General features: G+C 39.7%; 2 protein-coding genes across 5 annotated transcripts in view; one reads left to right on the forward strand and one right to left on the reverse strand.

Annotated features, from left to right (window-relative positions):
* LOC130438694 (piggyBac transposable element-derived protein 4-like) overlaps positions 1-22,316 on the forward strand; it is a 198,625-nt gene that overhangs the window by 47,230 nt on the left and 129,079 nt on the right. The gene's annotated exons all lie outside the window — the stretch shown is intronic.
* On the reverse strand, positions 9,311-21,108 carry LOC130407136 (uncharacterized). Its single transcript, XM_056729831.1, is given in 13 exon segments — positions 9,311-9,438; positions 11,300-11,447; positions 14,457-14,540; positions 14,640-14,687; positions 14,768-14,887; positions 15,056-15,195; positions 15,313-15,954; positions 16,070-16,211; positions 16,433-16,626; positions 16,815-16,919; positions 16,993-17,197; positions 17,919-19,367; positions 20,938-21,108. Coding segments are annotated over 13 exon segments (3,576 nt in total).

Genomic DNA, 22,316 nt, shown 5'->3' on the forward strand with positions numbered 1-22,316 from the left:
GTTTATGTTCATCGAAGGTGTAAAAACACTTAAGTCATAATAATAATAATAATAATAGGTAATTATTCTTACCCTACTACTTGACTGACTTTCAAATGATTCGTTCCGCGAAACATCCATCTAATCACATTTACATTTAGGCATTTAGCAGACGCTTTTATCCAAAGCGACTTCAAGTGGTGTAAGCAATGTAAGCAATTGGGACAGCATAACGACAACAAAAAGCTTAAGGCAATTAAAAAAAGAAGACTGGTCACATATAACCTAACACAGTATACAGAACCAGGTTAGAATTTTTTTTCTTTTTTTTAATAAAGAGTAGAGAAGAAATAGAAGTCCGAACTGATCAGTCAGGAGTTGACGGAAGAGATGTGTTTTCAGACGATTCTTAAAGATGGCTACAGAATCTGCAGATCTCGTAGCAGCGGGCATATCATTCCAAATAGGTGGAACAGATCCGGAGAAGGTACGTGTAAGAATATAACTTTGTCGTCTTATGTAGGTATAAATATTAAAAGGTTGAAAAGTCTAGTCGATGGAACACACAGAGTTGCAGGATCCTGGAGACTAAGAATGACACAGACACAGAAGTGCAGTTCAATCAGAGTCCAACGTTTATTGTATAAAGCAGGGGTTTTCAACCGGTGGTCCGCGGCCCCCTGGTGGTCCACTGAGGCCTTGCATGTGGTCAGTGACATGCATTCCAGCCAACCTAATTTCACTATTAAAATCACTTTTTTTCCATAATTTATTTTTCCAAACATTTCCAGAATATTTGCACATTGGTGTGAATACTAAATTTAATAAAAATATTCAAAATAATTTGAGTTAGAGTTGAGATTCAAACTGACACAGGAAAGGCTAGCTTTGCACCTATCAGGTCTATCTTATTCTTTGCTAACGTTGTGTTTTGCGTCCCCAACGTCATATACGTACACATTCATTTTGTGCGCGATATAGACCAGCATCTCGGATTAAAGGAAAACATTATTGAGGTGAATTTATATTTGGTGTGGAGTGGAGCTGTCCAGCATGGATCGCTTTTTAGTGAGGAAAGTGACAAGTGTCAGGACAGATGGACAGGCTTCTGCTGCATGCTCTTCAGAAAAAGCTACAACTTCGGAGGAAACAGGGAAACGTAGTCGAAAACGAAAATACAGTGGAGATTATGTTAAATATGGATTTACAGTGACGACTTACAAAACAGGAGAGGAGGTACCATTTCTCGTCATATGGAGACACATCACAGCTTCTTGAAGGCCAAGCCTATTGAGTATATGCAACAGATGTTGCGTGATTTCAAAGGAGAGCAGACGCTCATGAGAAAGAGTGCAAAAGTCAGTGAAAATGCACTGAAAGCCTCATATCTGGTGGTTTTCAGAGTTGCACAATGCAAAAAGGCTCATACAATTGCAGAGCAGCTGATTTTGCCAGCAGCTATAGACATGTGTCACCACGCCCAGAAATCCCACTAACAGGTAAGGAGTTCCCCCCCCAGAAAAACACACACACACAATAGTGGGCCACCGATTACCTGTTAATCAGAATGGTGGTCCCTGGCACAGAACCAGTTGAAAACCCCTGATCTAGAACATTCAAAGACATTTTTTAGCAGGGTCAGCACTTGACAGAGTTTATGATGGTAAGTAGGGGTAGACATATCTCGTGGGTATTACCCATCTCGAGCATGATATAGTGTCTAGAAAGATTAGTATATACTTTCCCCTTATATCTAGACACTCCAGATAATGTGTGGGACACAGGCAAAACCCAAATTCTCACAGTACGTGAGAGAGATTTTTTTTCCTTTTTGGGATGGCACCACAGACTTCGTTAGTTTGCTCCTGGTGTCCTATCCGCTAGCCTAGTGTCATGTGATTGGTCATATGGTGTAGTCTGCTGTGATTGTTCAAACGCATTTGTAACAAACAAGGCGGGACGAGAGCCCTGAGGGAATGACGCGAGTGATGATAATGAGCGTCAACTGTGTTGCAAGGGTATAGCATCTCTTTGGAGGAGATCGGAAGCATTAAAGGACGAGTGACCGAAGTGTACGAAGAGAGAGGACCAGCCCAATATTTTATGTTATATTTTATTATATTTGTGTGGCCAGCAGTCGAACGTACAGGAGCTGCCGGCATTTTTCTTTCGTTTTGTTATAATTTTTTTATTATTAAAAAATGGTTTGCAGGTAACTGCCTTCTTCCCATTCCTTGAACTTGTGACAGCGTTCATCATGTGTTGCAAATGAAACGCCTACCATCATTGCTGGATTACGGTTTACAGGTTATATATTGTATACAGTGATAGAGATAGAGATGGCGGGGATTTTACCTTACCAGTTTGAGCCCTAGTCTGATGAAGAAACATCCAAAGACGATCATAGATAATAGATAGACGATAATAGATTGAACACTTCAATTAGCATGAGTTCATGGCTAGATAAACAAACTGTAATACCCCAGAAATAACGCCACATATTAACGTTAGCATTTAATGCATTAGCAAAACACAGACATAAGTTATACAAATATTTCTGTAAGTTCAGACAAAAATAAATAGTCACACTTACAGGTTGTGATTCGGTGGAGCTAAATGGTCCAAGTGTAAGATTGGAATTTCCCGCTCTTTCATGGATAGTCATTTAACATATCCTGCAGTGAACGTGCCAAGATTATTGAAGCAATCTTCGGATTAATGACGCGTGCACAGTAAAACCCTGGGGTTATACTGCTTTGGTGTCATTTGAAAATGAATAGAACACAGGTTTTAGACGGCACACGCATCACAAACGAGCGACAGTGTTTTGGGGGAGGAGAGTGAAGTTTTCGCGGCAGTCCCAGCAAAACGTAGGCGGGGACTATGTCTAGTGACGTAGACATGCGGCAGTACTAGTTCACATCTCGTTTGCGTGATTCAGAGTCAACTCCCTTTTTTAGAAGCCAATAACTTTGTTATTTATTCACCTTTGGACTTACAAATTGGCAGACTGCTAACTTTCAAACACGGCAATCATAACACACTGGAGGAATTGTAATTTCCATGATCTATAGCTACTTAAGTGATTTCTTGATTCAACAGGTCTTGCACTAATAAGGCTTGAGTGTGGCTAGTGATATTTAACAAAGTTATTCAATTCATCACAGTTAATTCATGATTTACCAAGAGGGCATTTACTTTTTCACATAGGGTCAGAATTTTTTTTCTTTCTTTCTTTAATAAACAAATCCATCATTTAAAAACTGCATTTTGTATTTACTCTGTTTTTTTATATGAAAGTAATATAAACATGTGGTTGATGATCTGAATCATTTAAGCATGACAAATATGCAAAAAACTAAATATCCAGAAGGGGGAAAATACTTTTTTCACAACACTATAGATGTATTTAGGACTGTATGTCTGTCTCCAAAGTGACTAAAAGAGAGTTCATCTCCCTTCATTCGATTCGGTCGTAAAATACTCTTATCTTGATGGTTTGGTGTAGGTTGCTATGGTCACCAGATATCTGGTCCTGCGCTTAGTTGTTAGTTGCAGATTGAAGGTAAACCCCGTGGCGACTAGCTTGCTGGTTTGATTGGGGGTGTTGTTGTTATATTTAAGAAGTTATTGCGTGTCTGATTGGTCTCTGGCCCTACATTGGTATTTTTGCTACTTTCTTGTACTGTGTTTTGAACTGGGGGCTGCACCACTGTAAAGACAATTCAGGCAAGTCTGGATCCATTTGCAGGTTTTTAATAATACCTCCAACTCAGAGTGAAACAGGCAGATTAAAGGCAGGAGCAAACAGGTACATGTAGGCAAGGCAAACGGAGAGTAAATAAACAGGCAGAGGTCAGGGCAGGCAATAAACAATCCAAAAGAGTAAAGTCCAGGCATGGTCAAACAAACAGGCAAGAAAATCCAAAGTTATCCAATAAACGCGCAGAGTTGCACCAAAGCTAACAAGACTTCTCACTGAACGTATGTGAAGCTTGAGGTAATATAGTCCGATGATGATCAGGTGGGATGGTGATCAGTTCTGTGAAAAGGCTGATGGGAAATAGAGTTCTAGAATTCTGGGGAGATAGACCTCTGGAGGCGGGAGAGGCGTCTGTGGGATTTGTGACACAACCCCCCCTGCGAGCGGCTCTTGACGTGTGAAGGATCTCAACGAGGGGTACTACCACGTTGTCCAGGAGCCGTTTTTTCCGGATGAGTCCTGTGAAACTGCGGTGAGATTGAGATAGAGAATGTCATCCGAGTTGATCTAAGATCGCTCCTCCGAACCTTACCCCTCTCAATCCACCAGATAATGGAGTTGGCACTCCCTGCATCTAGAGTTCAATAGGTCTCTTACAAGATATGCCTGCTCGCCTAATTTGTTTTAAGATTGAAATGGACCTACACACCTGGGATTGAGTTTTCTGCAAGATGTACGTAGTCGGAGGTCCCTGGTTTATAACCAAACCCATTGACCAGGGAGGTAGTTGGGATTGGGTCTACGATGGCAGGCAGCTTGTTATTTGGTTCTGCATATGGCTTGTTGTATATGGACATGGGTTTGGTTCCAAATTACTTTGCTTCTATGAAACCAGTGGTTTACTGCCGGGACATCTGAGGGGTCGCCTGACCAAGGGAAGAATGAGGGTTGGAATTCTTAAATGCATTGGAAGGGAATTAGGCCCGTGGTGGGTTTGCAGAATGAATTTTGACATATTCTGCCCCTGGGATGAAGCGAGACCATTCTGTTTGGTTCTGATGAAAAAACATGCGGAGAACTTTGGCGAGTTCTTGGTCGAGACGTTCCGTTTGGCCATTGGATTGACGGTGATTACCAGAGGTAAGACTCATGCTGACGTTCAGGAGACGGAACAATGCTTTCAAAACCCTGGATGTGAATTGAGAACCTCTGTCAGAAACAATGTCTTCGGGGAGACCATAAGATCAAAACACACATTGGAATAATTGTTCTGCTGTCTCAAAAGTAGATGGTAGTTTGGGCATGGGGATAAAACTGCATGCTTTGGAGAACCGGTCGATGACTGAGTATGGTGGTGTTGCCCTGGGAGATCGGTAAATCAATAATAAAGTCTATTGCGATGTGAGTCCATTGTCGTTGGGGAATGGGAAGAGGTTGTAGTAGTCCTGCTAGTAATTGTTTGGATGACTTAGCCATAACACATGAGTTGCAGTTATTGATATAGTTGGTGGTCTCTGCTTGAAGGGAATCCCACCAGAAGTTGTATCTACCCACTATACCAGGGTGGCCAGAACTCAAAGAGGTGTGAACCAATTGGATGACTTGTTCACATAGTTTCGGAGGGACAAATGTAAGATTCGCAGGACAATTCGGGGGGTGACAATTGGGTGTTTGCCTGAGAGATTTCCAGCATAATGTCCCATTGAACAGGAGCTACAATGATTGAGGGTGAAATTATGGGTTCAGGGGAGAGAGCATCTGCCTTGGTATTCTTGGAGCCATGTTGGTGGGTGATGGAAAAGTTAAATCTGGTGAAGAATAGTGACCATCGAGCCCGTCTGGAATTTAACCGCTTTTCACTTTGCAAGTATTCAAGGTTGCGCTGGTCAGTCAATACCAAAAAAGGGTGTTTGGCCCTTATAGCCATTCTTCTAACGCAGCTTTCATACCGACAGTTTTCTATTTCCCACGTCATAGTTCTGTTCTGTAGGAGATAATTTGCGGGAGAAGGTACATGGGTATAGTTTGGGTGGTTCTCCTATGCCCGTGTTGGATGTCTACTTTGACGGTGAAAGGAAGTTCTGGATCAGGGTGATGCAGGATGGGTGCGGAGGTAAAACGGAGCTTGAGATCATGGAAGGCTTGGATTGCTTCTGGAGTCCATGAAAGCCTGTTCCTTTTGCCTTTGGTCATATTAGATAGGGGAGCAGCAATGGTACTAAAGTTCCTTATGAACCTCCTGTAGAAATAAGCGATTCCAAGGAAACGCTGCAGTTATTTATGGGTGGTGGCCAGTTGAGGACAGCTTGAACTTTACTTCCATCCGTGGCAACTCCTTCCGTACTCATAATATAGCCTAAGAATGACGTGGATGTTCCATGGAACTCATATTTTTCTTCTTTAGCAAATAGTCAGTTGTCGATAAGCCTCTACAAGAGTTAGAGTAGATTAAGATATCAATGTACACGATTACATATTGGTTCAGCATGTCTCTGAATATGTTGTTGACAAAGGACTGGAACACTGAAGGTATGTTGGATAGCCGAATGGCATTTGACGGTATTCATACTGACCGCTGTTGGTGTAAAACGGGGTCTTCAATTCGTCCCCTTCTCTTATTCAGATCAGATTATAGGCATTGCGTTGATTGATATTGGTGTAAATTCTGGCCCTCCTTAATTTTTCCAAGGCTGCAGGAACCAATGGTAGTGGATACTTGAACTTGACGGTGAAATCGTTGAGGCCACGATAGTCTATGCAGGGTTGATGGCTATTGTCTTTCTTTTTGACAAAGAACAATCCAGCAACGGCAGGTTGCACAATGGATTCTGTTTACAGTTATTAACAGACCCCCCAGTCTCTGTTGATGATTTTTCCGAACTGCTATCAGCTATTTACTCAGAATTTGACTGCTTTGTTATTGCGGGAAATTTGAATATTCATGTAGACAAGACAGAAAACAACACTGCAAATGAACTTTTAAATGTTTTAAACACTTTTGATCTGATCCAGCATGTGCACGGTCCCACACACAATCGTGCACACACTCTGGATCTGCTCAATAGCAAAGGTCTAAACATTTTATCAACTATTATAAGAGATGTGGCAAAGGAGGAGGCAAACAGGTACATGTAGGCAAGGCAAACTCAGAGTAAATATACAGGCAGAGGTAAGGGCAGTTAGTAAACAATCCAAAAGAGTAAAGTCCAGGCAAGGTCAAATACACGGGCAAGAATATCCAAAGGTATCCAATAAACACTCATAGATGCAGCAATGCTAACAAGACTTCCCACTGAACGTATGTGAAGCTTGAGGTAATATAGTTCAATGATGATGATGATCAGGTGGGATGGTAATCAGTTCTGTGAAAAGGCTGATGCGAAATTTAATTCTAGAATTCCGGGGAGAGACCTCTGGAGGCCGGGAGAGGCCTCTGTGGGATTTGTGACAACCACATACCTTTCTTTAGACTTATATCTGTATCTACTTTTCTGATTGCCTCCGCATGTGTCATTTACTCTTTCATTCTAACATTTTGGACTTGAACCACTCTTTTGTGTGATTCACATCCTTTATATGCAGCACTATGTTCTCCTCCACATTTACAACATTTTGTTTTAGTTCCTTTTTTGCATTTCCCATATTCATGTTCCCCTTCACATTTTGCACAACGGATATTTGCCCTACAAGCTATTGCAATATGTCCATTCCGTTGGCATTTAAAGTATCTTGATGGAGAAGGAATGTAAGTTCCTACAATATAGCTAACATAGCCAATCCTGATTCATACTGATCAGGTAATTTATCCCCGTCGAAAAACAACATTACTGCTTTACTTTGTCCCCTGACACCATTTTTTTGTATATAGCAGTCTTCTAACTTTAGTTAGCCATGCTCCTTTTATAATAATTTGTACTTGTTCTTCAGTTATCTCAGTTGACACTCCTGATATCACTCACATAACTTCTTCGCACATTTGTAGCTTAAATTCCTTACAAGGTAAAGTTTTACACCTCATTATTTTCTTGTTATCTCTACAACGGTTCAACAAATGTCCATCCTGTAAGGTTTTAACAAAGTAACTGCTTCACTTCCCTTAAGTGGATTTAGTGTGCAATGAGATTGAAATCCAACTATAACTTTATTTTATCTATTTTTTCCCCCCTTAATTTCTTATTTCAACAGATTCTCGTTCTTTCCTTTATTTCTTGTGCCTCACTGGTGTCAAACTCAGCGTTTCAACAGGATTGCATTCTGAAACCATTTAAGATTTCCATCCATGCGCATACGGATATTGGTCCAACACCGAGATTGCAAGTATCCATCTCTAAATATAGAGTAGCTGCGTTAAGAGTGTGCCTCTTTGTTAAAGATGATTTTATTGTTTTTCAGACATGTTTTACCTGCCTCGCGGCCATTCCCTCTCACTCTCTCTGATTCTCACTCTCTCTCTCTGCGCTTCCTAGCGCGTTTGTTTCATGTATTTGTTTGTCGTCATTATGTTTACCATGTAGAGTAGAGTTTAATAAAAACCATAAAGGCATTTGTGATGGGTTCTCTGTGTTCACGCTCACAAACAGGTCACTTAAACTGTGTTTCGATCTATGCTAGTAGTTGTATCATAGACTGTGTGTCAAAAGTTTGATTGATTTATGACCCCCTGTCAAATTTTATGACACCTGTCACTCAACCTGAGTGTTTTATGGCCTGTCAATATTGATGACAGATATGTTTTATGGTTGTTTTTGTGGGGTATCCTCTGACCCCAACCCTTCCTTTAGTGGGTCTAACAACCTCACCCCCCTTCACTACTTCCTTATCAAAAAGTATTGTTTTCATCCTGTTTAGCTTTTACTACAGGGTGTTAGTGAATGACATATTGTAAACTAGTGAGATAAACTAAAGGTAGTATAAGTGTTTTTCTTCTAAGAGTGTTGTTTCCTTTGCTTTGTGGTTTTTATCATGCAAATGAGTGAGTTGGTGCTTGTTGTTTGAAATCTTCTGAATGTTTGTGTGTCTCCCCACTTTTCCATGATAAAAAACAATGTTTGTGTGACTCCCCACAAGTAAGTCATTTAATCAGTAAATCAAAGTAAGTGAGTTTTTTATGATCTGGCAGTCTTCTTTGATAGTTTACATTTTATTATTATTGTGTTAATGTGTCCCCATGTATTTGTCCTCATCATGTTGTCCAGACATCCTGATGGTCAGGCAACGAATGATCTCTCATTAAACGCGTGAAAACCTAGCAGGGGATGTGTAAGAGTGGCGTCCTAATGTTTAAAGCATTGTTTTATCTAAGAGTGATTGGTGCCAATAGTTTAATATTTTTATATGATAAATGATTAAAAGTTATGGTGTTCTGATTATCATCAATAAGGCATAAAATACATATGCTTCAAGAATATGACCCTGAACTGTTTCTTTTAACATTATTAAGCATATAACAATAGTATTCTGACAAAAGTTTTATTGAATAAGAAATGTCAACGATAGTTAGTTAAGTTTTAACAGGGGTGTGGTATCGTTCGGGATGGCTGTGTATTTTTCATATATTAAACAGGGTCATGTTTTCTAATAAAGCAATAAGCCCCAAGAAGCCGTGGGTTACAGTGCATTTTATAACAGCTAAGGGGCGTTGTTAGGCACGACGCGAAGAGGAGTGGAGGCGAAAGCCTCCAGGCCGGCATCAGACAGTTTTTGTACCGTCGTGCTTCGCAGGCAGAGGTTGGTGTAAATGGTCTCCGTGCCAGCCGCTTTACAGATTCATGGCAACATAGAGGCAAGGAAGTTCACCCCCATGGGCTCTTTAGTATACCTAACGTTAGGGGAACGATTTTTTAAAACCTTGTTGCATTGTAACTGTTGTCAATTGACAGCAAATATTTTTTATAGTGAAGGCTACAGTAACCTGCTAAAGGTTACACTGTAACAAAAATATATTGCTGGCACTTGACAACAGGGGATCATAATATGCATCAAATAAAAAATATAAGCTGTCTTAAATTTAATTTAGTTACCATTCACCCTTTGTGAAATTTGTCCGCTTTGGGTGGAGATAAAAGGCCTGTGGATTGGGCGGCAGCAAGGACAGGTATTTTTCCCGTGAAGCGACAGGACACCGCAGATTCCCTGGCTGCGGAAACATAAATCCCCGTAGACTTTCCTTATTTCTTTCGCCGGCTTCTTTGTGGTTTTTTGTGAATTCGTTGAAATACAGCGTTGCATACTTCTGCCCGTTTTCGTCGTGGCAAATAATAAATGATTCGGGCTTCAGTTGACGATTACCTTCTTTAGCTCTGCGTCCCATATGCAGCTGCACATCAAACCAGACTTTATTGACGAGACCCTCTGGTGTGTTTGGATTTAGTGCCGTAGAGTGGGTGATTTTCACCGTTAACGCGGGTTGGTGGGAAGATTTGTCTCGTCCTTCTCGGCGAAGTTTTTTAACTACTCCAACGAAAACGTTGTTACTTGTGATAAATTCAGGATCTTTTATCAGACACCAGGACCGGCTGATCGGTGGATCATTGATGTGACGGTTAATCCCTGCACGTAAACCAACATAGCCAATAGTGTCTGATTGCAGAGTGCAAGACAGAGGCGTAACTGGTAATGGGCGGAACTTGTAATGGGCGGAACCTGTAATTGTCCAAATCACACGGGACAACGCGAGATATCAAACGTGAGATGTTGGCACGATCACCTTCTTATTTTATGCCTTAATAGTATGTACTGGTTTGTGGCGGAAAAAGTAGATATTTTTGACACCGGAGCAAATGTATGCACTGGTACAAACGCGAAACTAAAGTCACAACTGTTTCCTTAGGACACTATAATTATTAACAAAGACAAACAGCAACTTGTTTTTACATTTAAGCATTTCTTTATTAATCATTTATTATGTATTATTAACTGTTTAGTTTTATTAATTCAGCGACGCATCATTTGGCCTATTTATTAATTTTGTGCAGCGCAAGTACACTACTACTCGCTCCGTACCGGTAGTGATTTTTAATTGCTTGTCTTCACCAGATGTATGCGTGATATCCTTTGTGACACACCGTTACGAGACAGGAAGGAAATATTAACTTTGGGTTTATTTACATGTGGAACATAAGACCATCTGTGGCGTCTAACACCCGACTTCCACAGGGAATACTTTTCAAGGTTGCACAGGAGTACAGAACGACATGATAGTAAAATACGTCCTCTATTGGCCACCTCCACCCTACAACACTACATTACGTCACAGTTAATATGTGACACAAATTTAGTTTAATAAACAAATAAATGAAAAATGTTGCGTTTGTTATACACAATTTCTGAAGATGTTACAGTTCTAAATATTTCAGCATACTTTAACAAATCTGCATTTAAGAAACACACAATGCTTTCATTTATTAATTGTTTATTATTAATTTATACATTTCTTTATTCTTTTTCACTCATTCACTCCCCCACCCATTCACTCCCCCAGCCATTCATTCTTTACTCCTTTTTGACCATGGCATTGACTCTTAAGCCGTATTCGTCAACACAGGTTGACAAAAATGTTTCCATGTCTTTGAGATGTTGAAACACAAACAAAAAGTTTTCTGTCTTCTGGGAAATGACCCTCCAGGACCTTCTTGAGTGCATCTTCTTGTTCGTTGGAACTCATCCGCAAAAAGGCAGGCTCCGTCACCTCCTCAATGAACAGGTCTTTGTGGCTCTGCACCCAATTCCATGCTGTCTGCAGGTCTCTAACAATTGTTGGCAGTACCTAAAGAATGGCAGTACCATTTTTATGTCAGCCAATAACAAATGGAACATGTAAATTTGATCCACCACATTAAACTGTAATTAAATAGCCAATTTACATTCTAGCCTTTACATTTGTGTCTTGCAAAAAGAATATATGTAGTCATTGTTGCATCTTAGATTAAAATACAATATGTAAGAAATGGCAAATTAGCACGTGTACACTAAGTGCCCATACAACTAACTATCTAGATATATGCCTGCAAAATGCCTGTTCCCTCCAGACAAGACTCTACTCCGCATGGCTTCTTCAAGTCGCATGGAATTGAAAGGGCAGGTTCCTTTAAATGAAGAGAGTGATATGCATATTATATAATAGCTTTGTACATGTAACGCACAAGAACATTTACATTACACCAAGTGTTTGTGCTTGTAAAATTCGGCCATAATTCTTACCATGATGACCTCACATTTTCTTTTCCTAGGGATGCGAAAAAATGGGTCCAGACTTCCCCTAGCCATCTCTATTCCCTGTCTTGTGAAGTGGCAAAACCTCCGGCCATGGCTGTAGTAAATATAAATATATATTTTTTTTAACCTTGCTGTCCTCGCAGATTATTGATAATATCATCTTTAATTTATCTCGATTTAAAAAGACATTGATACCCTTCAGTTCCAAAATTCTCCAGCAACACTGTGCACCACCACTTCCTTAAGCAAGGCATGTCGTGCTGATGATGACAACAGAGTACAATAAATGTACAGTTTAACTTGCAAGTTAAGGTAATTTGAAGACCCAATATACTAATGTAAGGGCCGTGGGAGGGACATGGAGGAAGATCCCAGATGCAGGCAGTGGTATAGGGTAAACACGAAACAAGAATTTATTAACAAAAACAAAACAAAAGCCCATGATGAGGAAAACAAGACACGATAACAAAACAAGGCTTCGAACAAAACACTTCCCACGAGGGGGCAAAAGTGAAGTAACCTCTTAAACAATACGGCAAGGGAAAGTCAGGCAAGGCAAGACAGTATATTAATGCATATTAAGTCATGATAACAATAATATGTCTCTCTCCACACAAACATACGGCTCTGACATGATTCTGCCACAAGATCAAGAAAGACCTGAAAAAATAAGGCAAAATCATGACAACTATTTCCAGTCATAAAGGACCTAACAAGTCCACAAGTTTATTTAAAGCAAAATAAGATGACAAGTAAGGCAAAAAGGTAGGAAATCTAAGGGAAGACATAAGAGAGAACATATTCCTGTACCAAATCCAAATTGGACATATTAAACCATGTCTATGAGCGTTGAACTTATACTTACAATTGTGAAATCAAATGGAGCCTCCATGACAACATACCAGGAATACTGCAAATGTAACAAAGTCTGTACAATTAATTTTTTTTGTGCATGTGAATTGCAAAGTGAAAAGGAAAGTGAGAGAATCAACTATTGCAACAGTGTGACTCCCATTACATTAATAAAATAAATTTTTGGTGAAACTGAGAAAGAGGGAAACAACTAAAGCCATGTCACTTTAAAGGAAAAAAGCTGTAGTATGGAAAGGGCTTTAGAGAGAGCATGAATTAAACGTTATTTATTATTTTACTAGAAAAATGTTCCCTTACCATTATCATGAAGATTCCACAGTCAACGCCATAATGTTGTTGAGGCATCCCCTTTTAAAATAATAAAAAATAAACTAGTTCAAAGGCTTATAGATTTAGAGATCTGTGTTAGTGTGATAGGTCTAGCTTTGTTGTGACACAAACCAATAATCAATTAAAAAAAAGGAATCCATGCAGATAAATGTCCTTTGCTAATTATTTTGACCTTAATATCCGCGCCTGTTAATTCTGTCCATGGTCCAGAGACAATTTGTTGTGCGACAGACCTGATAAAAGCAAATTTGGCATCAGTAACTTCTGAAACTACTGAAACACACAAGAAAAGTTCTGTTGAGGAACACGGTGTAATAAGCTGTAGAACATGCCAGTCTCAGGAACATGACTGGCAAACAGCAGTTCAAACAATATGAGATAGTCTGGGGAACACGACTAACAGTAGTTCAAACAGTTTAAGCAAGGCTGGGGAACACGCCTTCTACCAAACATCCTTGTTTAGAAACCTTAAGATATTTGATAAGGTCCGTGTGTAAAGCCTTGTCCTCTGTCGGAGTATTGGGAATCCAGGAACAGAATCTGTCTTCTAAGAGGCTTAATAACCTACAGGGAAATGGGTCAACAAGGCTTCACAACTACACCACTTTATTGATAATAAAGTCAATGGCAGGACTGCAAAAGGCTTAAAAAATGGTTTGAATTTTCAGTATTAATCCTTGGTCTTCCATCAGTTTGATTTTGCAGTAAATACAAGACAAAAAAAATCACTTACACACAGCATAAAGTGCCATGGGGTCCATAGGGGGAAAACCAGAGCATCTTTCTCTTGGGAGTCCAACTAAAACAAAAATAAAGTTCAACTCTGCTTAATAATGCTAGCTTTTAACTCCTATTTGTTTGCCATTTATTATCTCAATTAATTAGATTTCATTTAAATTTGTAATGTCATTTCTGTAACACTTCCGTTTGCCCCTTCCCTTGATTTCCTACGTTTTCCCCATGGACTGTCTTTGTACACGGTCCCTCATCATTGACTGTTTTCACCTGTTCCTCATTTAGTTTATCCCCTTCACCTGTTTAGCCCTCATTATCTGTCTTATTTAAGTTCTCCCCTAAGTTCAGTCATGGTCAGGTCTTATTGTAAAGTTGTCCTCATCTCCCATGGATATTTTTTGTCTTCTGTGGAGGTTACATGTGCTATTAAACCGGCTCTACCTTACCTTTGGGGTTGTTGTGTCAGTCGTCAGTGTGTGCACGCTACAATTTCAATCTAATTTTCTCCATGTTTGTAAAATCTTAGTGTTTTTATCTTGTTGTGTGTTGCAACTTTGTTTTCAATATTGTTTTCTATGATATAAGGTTTATTACTATTAATTAATGTATTGTGGATACTTACTGGAAGACTGAGGAGAGGATCACAAGATAAAGGCAGGAGCCAAGTTGGTGGAGTATGGAGATCTTCAACATAAATATCTTTCCCCTGTACAAGACATTTCTATCAATAATCACAGCGGTTGTTTCAATTGGATAAATCACATTTATATAAAAATATATTAAAGAGAGAGGTAGAAGCACATACCTGCTGCTGAATTACTTCTTTGACTAGCCTGAAGCAAGCATTTCCGACCTGTATATACAATCATTTTAATTCATTTCAATTGCAGAAAATGAGCAATAACAATTAAATAAAACTAAAAAGATCCCCACCATTGAATCCATTTCCTTTCTTAGTCCCAGTGTAACAAGGTTTTCTCTTGTGAGGCACGTCTGACCATCTTTTATGATTATTTCATTCATTGGTCTTTCCTTATCCAGTACATAGTTCACCTACACATTACAAATATAACACAGAAATGCTACAATGTCAAACAAAAACACTATAAAATATTGTGAGCCTGTAGTTATCCTAAAGGAAGTACTGCAACAATACAAGAGAAGACAACACAATATCAATAGGGTAAAAAATATTTGTGACAAAACAATGCAACTACATACCAATTTCTCTCGAAGGGGATGATTCACTCCTAGTGTCCATGAAGCACGACAAGGCCTGAGGTTTGATTTCGTAGTCAAAGCCTCACACTGCTCCCCACAGTGGGTTGCCATGTCCATGTCTGCAGGGCCATTTGCATCCACTGCAAGACAATGAAAGTTCTAAGCATTTGACTGTGATAAGGCATTGTTTTAAAAATGAGATGGAGTAGTCAAACATGTATCAATGTATTAAAATATGGATATCAAAGTATAAATACCCAAACTGGCTTTTCCTTGTGCATCAAGGGTGATCTCTCCATAAGTAACTTGTTTTAACTTCTGCAGTTCCTGCTGGTTAACTCTATCATTGTGGTGATGTAAAATGTTACGCATAAGGAAGATGTGGCTTGATGGGGAGAGAGAGTTCATGAAATAGTTGTTCTTTCGCATGCAAGAGAACAGCTGCTCTGCAGTCTGGTAGTTGATCCACCCACATAGCTCAGGCACAAGTCCAATTAGTCTAAGAGCATCCTTTTCATCTTTTGTGTTGTACTGATGAAAGGTGTCATACAATGCACAGTGTTCAGCAGAACCAGTTACAGGATGACCATTAAGATCAGGTGGGGCTTTTTTGAGGTGCAACCATGGCAAGTTCCTTTTCAGTTCTCCTTTCTTGGCAGTTGATATATTCTCTGCGGTAGCTGCAGCCACTCTTCCTTCATACGGACTAAAGGGAAGTCTATCTGGTTCCCGCAGGTTGGTATGAGTTACTAATCCTCGTGCAAAATCATAGATTACGATGTTTGGGAAATGTTTGAATGACAACAACATGTCTGCAAAATCACGTGGGCTTTCAGCTCTTATGTTAAATTTGACAGAGTTTACAATGCCACAAGGACACATTATCACTGCCCAGCCTCCTTGAAATAGAAATACACACAATTAGTATGGCCATTAACCTAGCTGTCTGACATATATGTATGTATGTATGTATGCATGTGTGTGTTCATAAGTATGTATATATAGAACACTTACCAGATGCTCCCCAAACTTTTTGAAACACTTTGTCATAAGTGCTCCTTGTTTTCATCTCCTCCCTTAAACGGAGGAGAAGATCCATTTTGGAGCCCTTTGAATCAACACCACATTCTTTTACAAGTTTCCTCAAAACATCAACCTGTGTATATAAAAGATGCAACAACAGTCATAAATGAATTAAAAGCAGGGTCTGTTACCATAATGTGTTTTGGCATTTAGTTAATAGCCAACTCTGGGTACTGTTTCAAATACCACCAGCATTGTAGACATTGAGAGCAACAATGTACCGAATGCCTATCAATAAATAATTTAAAGATAAAATGCATTGCTATCACATTCAAAGACTATGTTAAAGTTCACCTTTAAGTTCATCAGTTCACTTGACAGGCGTTCTTCTGCAATGTCAATGTCTACCTGTTCTGAAACAGACTTCTATGTAGTGAGTTTGGCATACTCAGTGTTGAGTACTTTACTGCTGGCTCTGGTGAGAGGCCCAATCCAAGGTGCCCATTTTGCATAGGAAGGTGAAACTTTAAATGGATTCTCAACGTTGCCTTGAGAAACAAAAGCTTTCTTAAATGCCATTACATTTAACACAGTTTTTGGTTGTTAAATTGATACAATATCAACCATGGCACTAGAAAAGCATGCAAATATATAATTGAAGGTATTGTAAACTTTACTAAATATGGTTGCAATGCAGAACACTTTCATTGATGAACCATTCACAACTATAACTTACTCTGTAAAAAGCCTCTGCAAATAATTTCTTGGTCAACAGATCGCCAGAATTCTTCAATATCAACATGACCTTCAAACTCTGGCGGGGGATTCTCGATATCACTCACTGTAATAAAATTAGTTAAAAATCAGTTTGATTTGGTAATACTAGTCATGTTAAAAAAGAGACCATTACTGACCTGGCATGCAAAAAACTCCCTTCTTATGCAAGTCCATTATAACAACCGGTGGATGGATGCCACAGTGCACACAGGAAAAATTGTAATTATGTGCTGTCAGTGCCTCAAAGTGAATATAACCATGAAGAAGGGAGTCATGGTTTGGATATTTTTTTTTGTTTGTCTGTTCCAAGATGTCTAAGGCCCTGCCAACTGCAGTGTGATTCTGTAACAGCATTTGAAATTAGATCACAACAGATTATAAGTCATGTTTGCTTTTCTATTCACATATGTGAGTGTACCAAACAGGGTTTTCAAAGGGAAACTTCTAGGACATCAAATCAATAAAATAGTTTATTTTTCTAAATTATTCACTTATAGGCAAACACACAATTAAAAATGTGAAATTAATACAAATTCTTACACCAACTTAGATCTTTAAAAATATTGATTCAAATTGTATAATAAAAAAACATGTAAGTTGTGTGTTTATTGACATAGATTTTGTGCATTAAAGTTGCATGAATCCATAAGTGCTGATTACCTGTACAGACTGTCTCAAAAACAGGCAAAGATGCAGTGTTAATATTGTATGGTCATCGAAATTGTGCAGCCCCTCTGCCCAGTCCTGGTATCTGTAGAAATGTCCGCACACACCACACCTTTTACAGTATGTGGTCACATCTGTAAGGATGATAATACTGCATTAGTCATGGGATCACCAAGTTGTCATTTGAATGAACTGTTTAACTACATGCATGGCCATTACTAAAAACAAACCTGATATTTTAAAATTTAAATTAGACTGTCCCATGTACTGTAAGTATTTAGAAACAATAATGTATGCCTAAATTAAACGCACCTTCCAGTACGCCAGTGAATGTTACAATCTTGGCTTTCTGTGTTATTAAAATTGGTTGTGAAAGAGGGGTCTTTTCTGGACATACAGTGCAAAAGGTCTCAAGTGGAATGAGATGCTTGGGCAGTGTCTCCATGTTCTGTGGTGAACAAACATCTTTTGGCAGAACAGCTGGCAATTTCTTGTTGTTCAGCAAGTAAAGGACAATTGGAGTCAAAGCATTCCCTTCAGGTGGATATAGAATACATTCCTCATCATTGTCGACATCTCGACGACAAGATTCTGCAAATGTTTCAAACACATCACTGTCTGTACTTCTGACTTTTAGGAAGAGTTCAGGTCGAGTTTGGTTTAAGTGCCATTTTGCAATGGACTTATGCGCACAAGAATTCCTTGGCTTGGAGCATGGGCAGTGCCAAGTATTTATTTTTTTGTCGAAACAAACCATCACTCTCCCTAACCGAGAGTAATATGAGGTGAATGTTTCAAGGACTGACACAAATATTTTTGACGTTCCATTGCCTAATGAGACCTCTTTACTCAGTAGGCAGCTCTCAGACTCTGCTTTTAGCTTTCTAGCGATACATATTTTCTTTGTGTTATCAGAAATCCACTTCTTCCTCACCATATCTGCCAGAACTTCTTCTTTCAGTGTGATGTCTGGTACTGATGATACAGGACAGTAAGTTAAAGACTTTAAATGGATGCATTGAAACCCCATCAATCCACTTCTTCTAGAAAATTCAGAAGCTCGTTTGCATTGATCTAGCTCGCAGCTCACATGATGGTCATTTCCCCAGGTGCATTTCTGCACATGTATGGGGTTTCCAAAACCAGAAAAAGATCTTTGCACAGCAAAAATGCCCTTATTACGATCTATGCATTGGGATAGAAGATGGCGATTTGCCGTTATATCTGTACTTGTTGATGAGTGACGTCTTTGAATGTGTATTTTGATGTTTTTCTTGTTCACAATCATATTACAGAATGTGCATGTGGTCCTTTTGGGCCTTGATTTGAGTATTTTTGGGTTACAAGTGGTTTGGGTTGATGTGGCAGGAGTGCTGTTGGACAGTGTAATGACTGTTTGATAGGATGTACTGCGAGTTGTTAAGCATTGAACACTAGAGGCACACACACTGGATGGCGCAGACACAGTGGAGGGCGCAGTATTGGCGGGTCCACACATGCTGGATGGGGCACATGTGGTGGAGGACGCACATACGCTGGACGTGGCACACACACTGGATGGTGTAGTGTTGGAGGGCGCACACACACTGGATGGTGCAGTATTGTCGGGTGCACACACGCTGGATGGGGCACATGTGGTGGAGGACGCACATACGCTGGACGTGGCACACACACTGGATGGTGTAGTGTTGGAGGTCGCACACACACTGGATGGTGCAGTATTGGCGGGTGCACACACGCTGGATGGGGCACAGGCTCTGGACGAGGCACATACGGTGGAGGGCGTACACACACTGGATGCTGCACAAACACAAGGACCTATTGATCTGTCCGCTGTCCCACATTGCTGCAAATGTTTTAAAAACAAACTTAGCCGAGTTAAAATCTTCGGGCAGTAGCAGCAGTGATAATGAGGGCTTTTGCAGCATCCGGCGTGGCATCTGTACATTTTATACCCTACAAAGAAAAATACTGGTTTTCAAAATATTCACATACTTAATTTTTATGCCAATTTTCAAAAATAAAACTACACAAGTAATTATTATACTAAAATACTTTGCACATTTTACAAGATTAGTAAGTGACACATACCTCCATGTTTAATAGCAGTCTTTTCGTGGGTTTGCATATGTGCCACCATATATGCAAATTCTCCCACTTTGCTGCAGAACTGGCATTTGTAATTTCTGCCTTCCGCAATTGGACTTTTTAAGACACCTTCTCTACAAACTGTTGGATGAAGCTGGAAGAAAAATAACAACTTACAAAATACAATTTACAAACACTTGACAATACTTCCCAAAGTGTCATGCTCTCCAAAGATAATAAAGGTAATACAAACCCATTATTTGCAAAAAAAACGTATTCAGAAAAACTGATCTGATCTGAACTGCAGACAGACTAGAAATCTGGGCAAAAAGATTTCATCAAAAACACTTTACAACACAAACATCACAACAATCATGAAATTCCTGTATTTGCTGGCTACATGACACTACAGCAAAACCCCTTCTTTATTAAATTTAACCTTATTTACCTGCAGTTTATTAAAATTGACGAAGCTAGTTTATTTTGTTCTCTTTACCCCCAATAGTTATTGTATAGTTATTACCCTCAATTAAGATTTGATTTTACACTTTGAAGTCTGTGCTTAATAAAATGCTTGAAAAAACGGCTTTCTGGTATGATCTTGTGAGGTTTTATTAATTCAAGCACGAAAGAGAACTTTCTGAAAGAGAACAAGGATGCACTGTCTGACAGAGATTCACCGACGCAGCCTTTAGCCCGTTACTGTACACACCAGACTGGAGCTCGCGTTGCGTTTTGCGCGTGTCACAGTTTAAAAGTGATCTATCTTCATTGAACATGTCAAAGCAACTGTGCGCTTACATGGTTTAAAAGCCTGTACACGAGTAAGAGCGTGATTACAACATGTAAGGATAGAAAAAAGGATGTCAAATCTAACGGATGCTGCGTTAAATATTTTTTCACGGGTTCATTTGAAAAAATGAATCGCTTGCGTTAACGTTGACAGCCCTAGTTTTAATATATTGTCGACGAAACGTTACCAATATGTGCGTTACCCTACTATTGCATGAAAATTACTTAATGAATTAAATTTAAACTTTTATCTCAGGAAAATATCCTTACCGCTTTATCTATACGACCCGTCATCTTGCCGACAATGTGACATTTTTGATATCTCGCGTTGTTCCGTGTGATTTGGGCAATTACAGGTTACGCCTATTACAAGTTCCGCCCATTACCAGTTACGCCTCTGTCTTGCAGTCCGCAATCAGACCCCACTCAACATAGCTGCTAAAGCTGTAAGGTTCGCCCTTTCCGTTTTTCACAGTGGCATAAAACTGACGGAGAGCTTGGTTTAGGTCAGTTTTGTTTATTGTCAATAAACATACCTTTTTCGGCACACCAGGACCGAAAACAGACCACATAGTCTGTTTATGAGTATTCACCTCATTTCTAGACTTTTCGATGTCTTCAATTTCGCTTTCATTAATTTCAGCGTGTCGTCTTTGTTGTTGGTCTAATTTGTCTGTCATGTCAATCTCTTCCCACCACTCATCCATGCTTACCCCACCAAAAATATCAAAATTCACAACAAAATCGGACATTTTGACAATTATTTTGCTGTACGTAGCAAGAGTGGCGCAGTGATTCTAGGTAATGCGGTCAGCCGTTACGGGGTATTTTATAACGGCTTAGATCTCAGCTCAACCAATCAGAATCAAGGACCAGAACTGACCGTGTTATAACGAAAAAAAATTAACGTTTTAGAGTTAATGCAATGATCCAATTTTAAACAAAATGGTATTCTGAGTCGCGTCATGGCTTACCGAATGAGTGGTGAGACGCCAATGTGACCATGTGAACCAAACTGATTTAAATCGTATTCTTTGAAATGTCCGTCACCTGTACGTCGATTTTTAATTTAAGTACTTCCTTATGGCTGAGAGGATATCGGGGGTCTACGATGATTTCAACATGATAAAGAGTTTTGGGGTTTTGTTAGAGACAGTGTGAATGGTCATTCAAGTTTATCACAGATAGTCTAATGTTAGTGTGTGTGTGTGTTTGTATGTGAGTGCATGTGGTTACAATGACCGGGGGTGTGTTTTTGCATATGTTAATGGGGTCACCCCCCCAGTTAGCAAGTACATCTGGCCCAGACTTGGCATTAAACTGGCACAGCCGGCATTCGGTCGGCACTGGCATAAGGCATGTGAACCGAACATGGACCGAATATGGATGAGGTGGCACTGACTTTAAGGTGGCAAACAACTTATGGGCCAGTTGTTAACCGCATAATTAGGCCCAGATTTCTAATTTAGAACTGTGGGCCACATATGTATTGCCGGACTCCTCATAATTTCATTTATATAATGGGTTACACCTTACGCTCACGTACTCTATTAAGCACACTTTGAGCTTAAATAAAAAAATTGCTTCACAGCAGTCTCTAATTGGTAGAGACATTTTCGGCAGAGTTGTTCGACATCATGCCGCACTGCAAGAACCAACAAGGCGGATGACATCACATTACCGCCAGAAAGAGTCGAGAGCCAAGTGCTCAATACGCTTTTGAATCACTCTCGCGGTAATGTGATGTCAACCGCTTGCAGTGCCGCATGAAGTCGAACAATTCTGCCGAAAATATCTCCACCAATTAGAGACTGCTGTCAAGCTAAAGGTGAAGACCTCGCAACGGCCAACCAATCATATGAACTGCGAATGACGTATTTCGCCGCTCTCAAACTCTTAACTTGGGCGCGGCGGG

The sequence above is a fragment of the Triplophysa dalaica genome, chromosome 2, assembly GCF_015846415.1.
Source record: "Triplophysa dalaica isolate WHDGS20190420 chromosome 2, ASM1584641v1, whole genome shotgun sequence".
Lineage (NCBI taxonomy): Eukaryota > Metazoa > Chordata > Actinopteri > Cypriniformes > Nemacheilidae > Triplophysa > Triplophysa dalaica.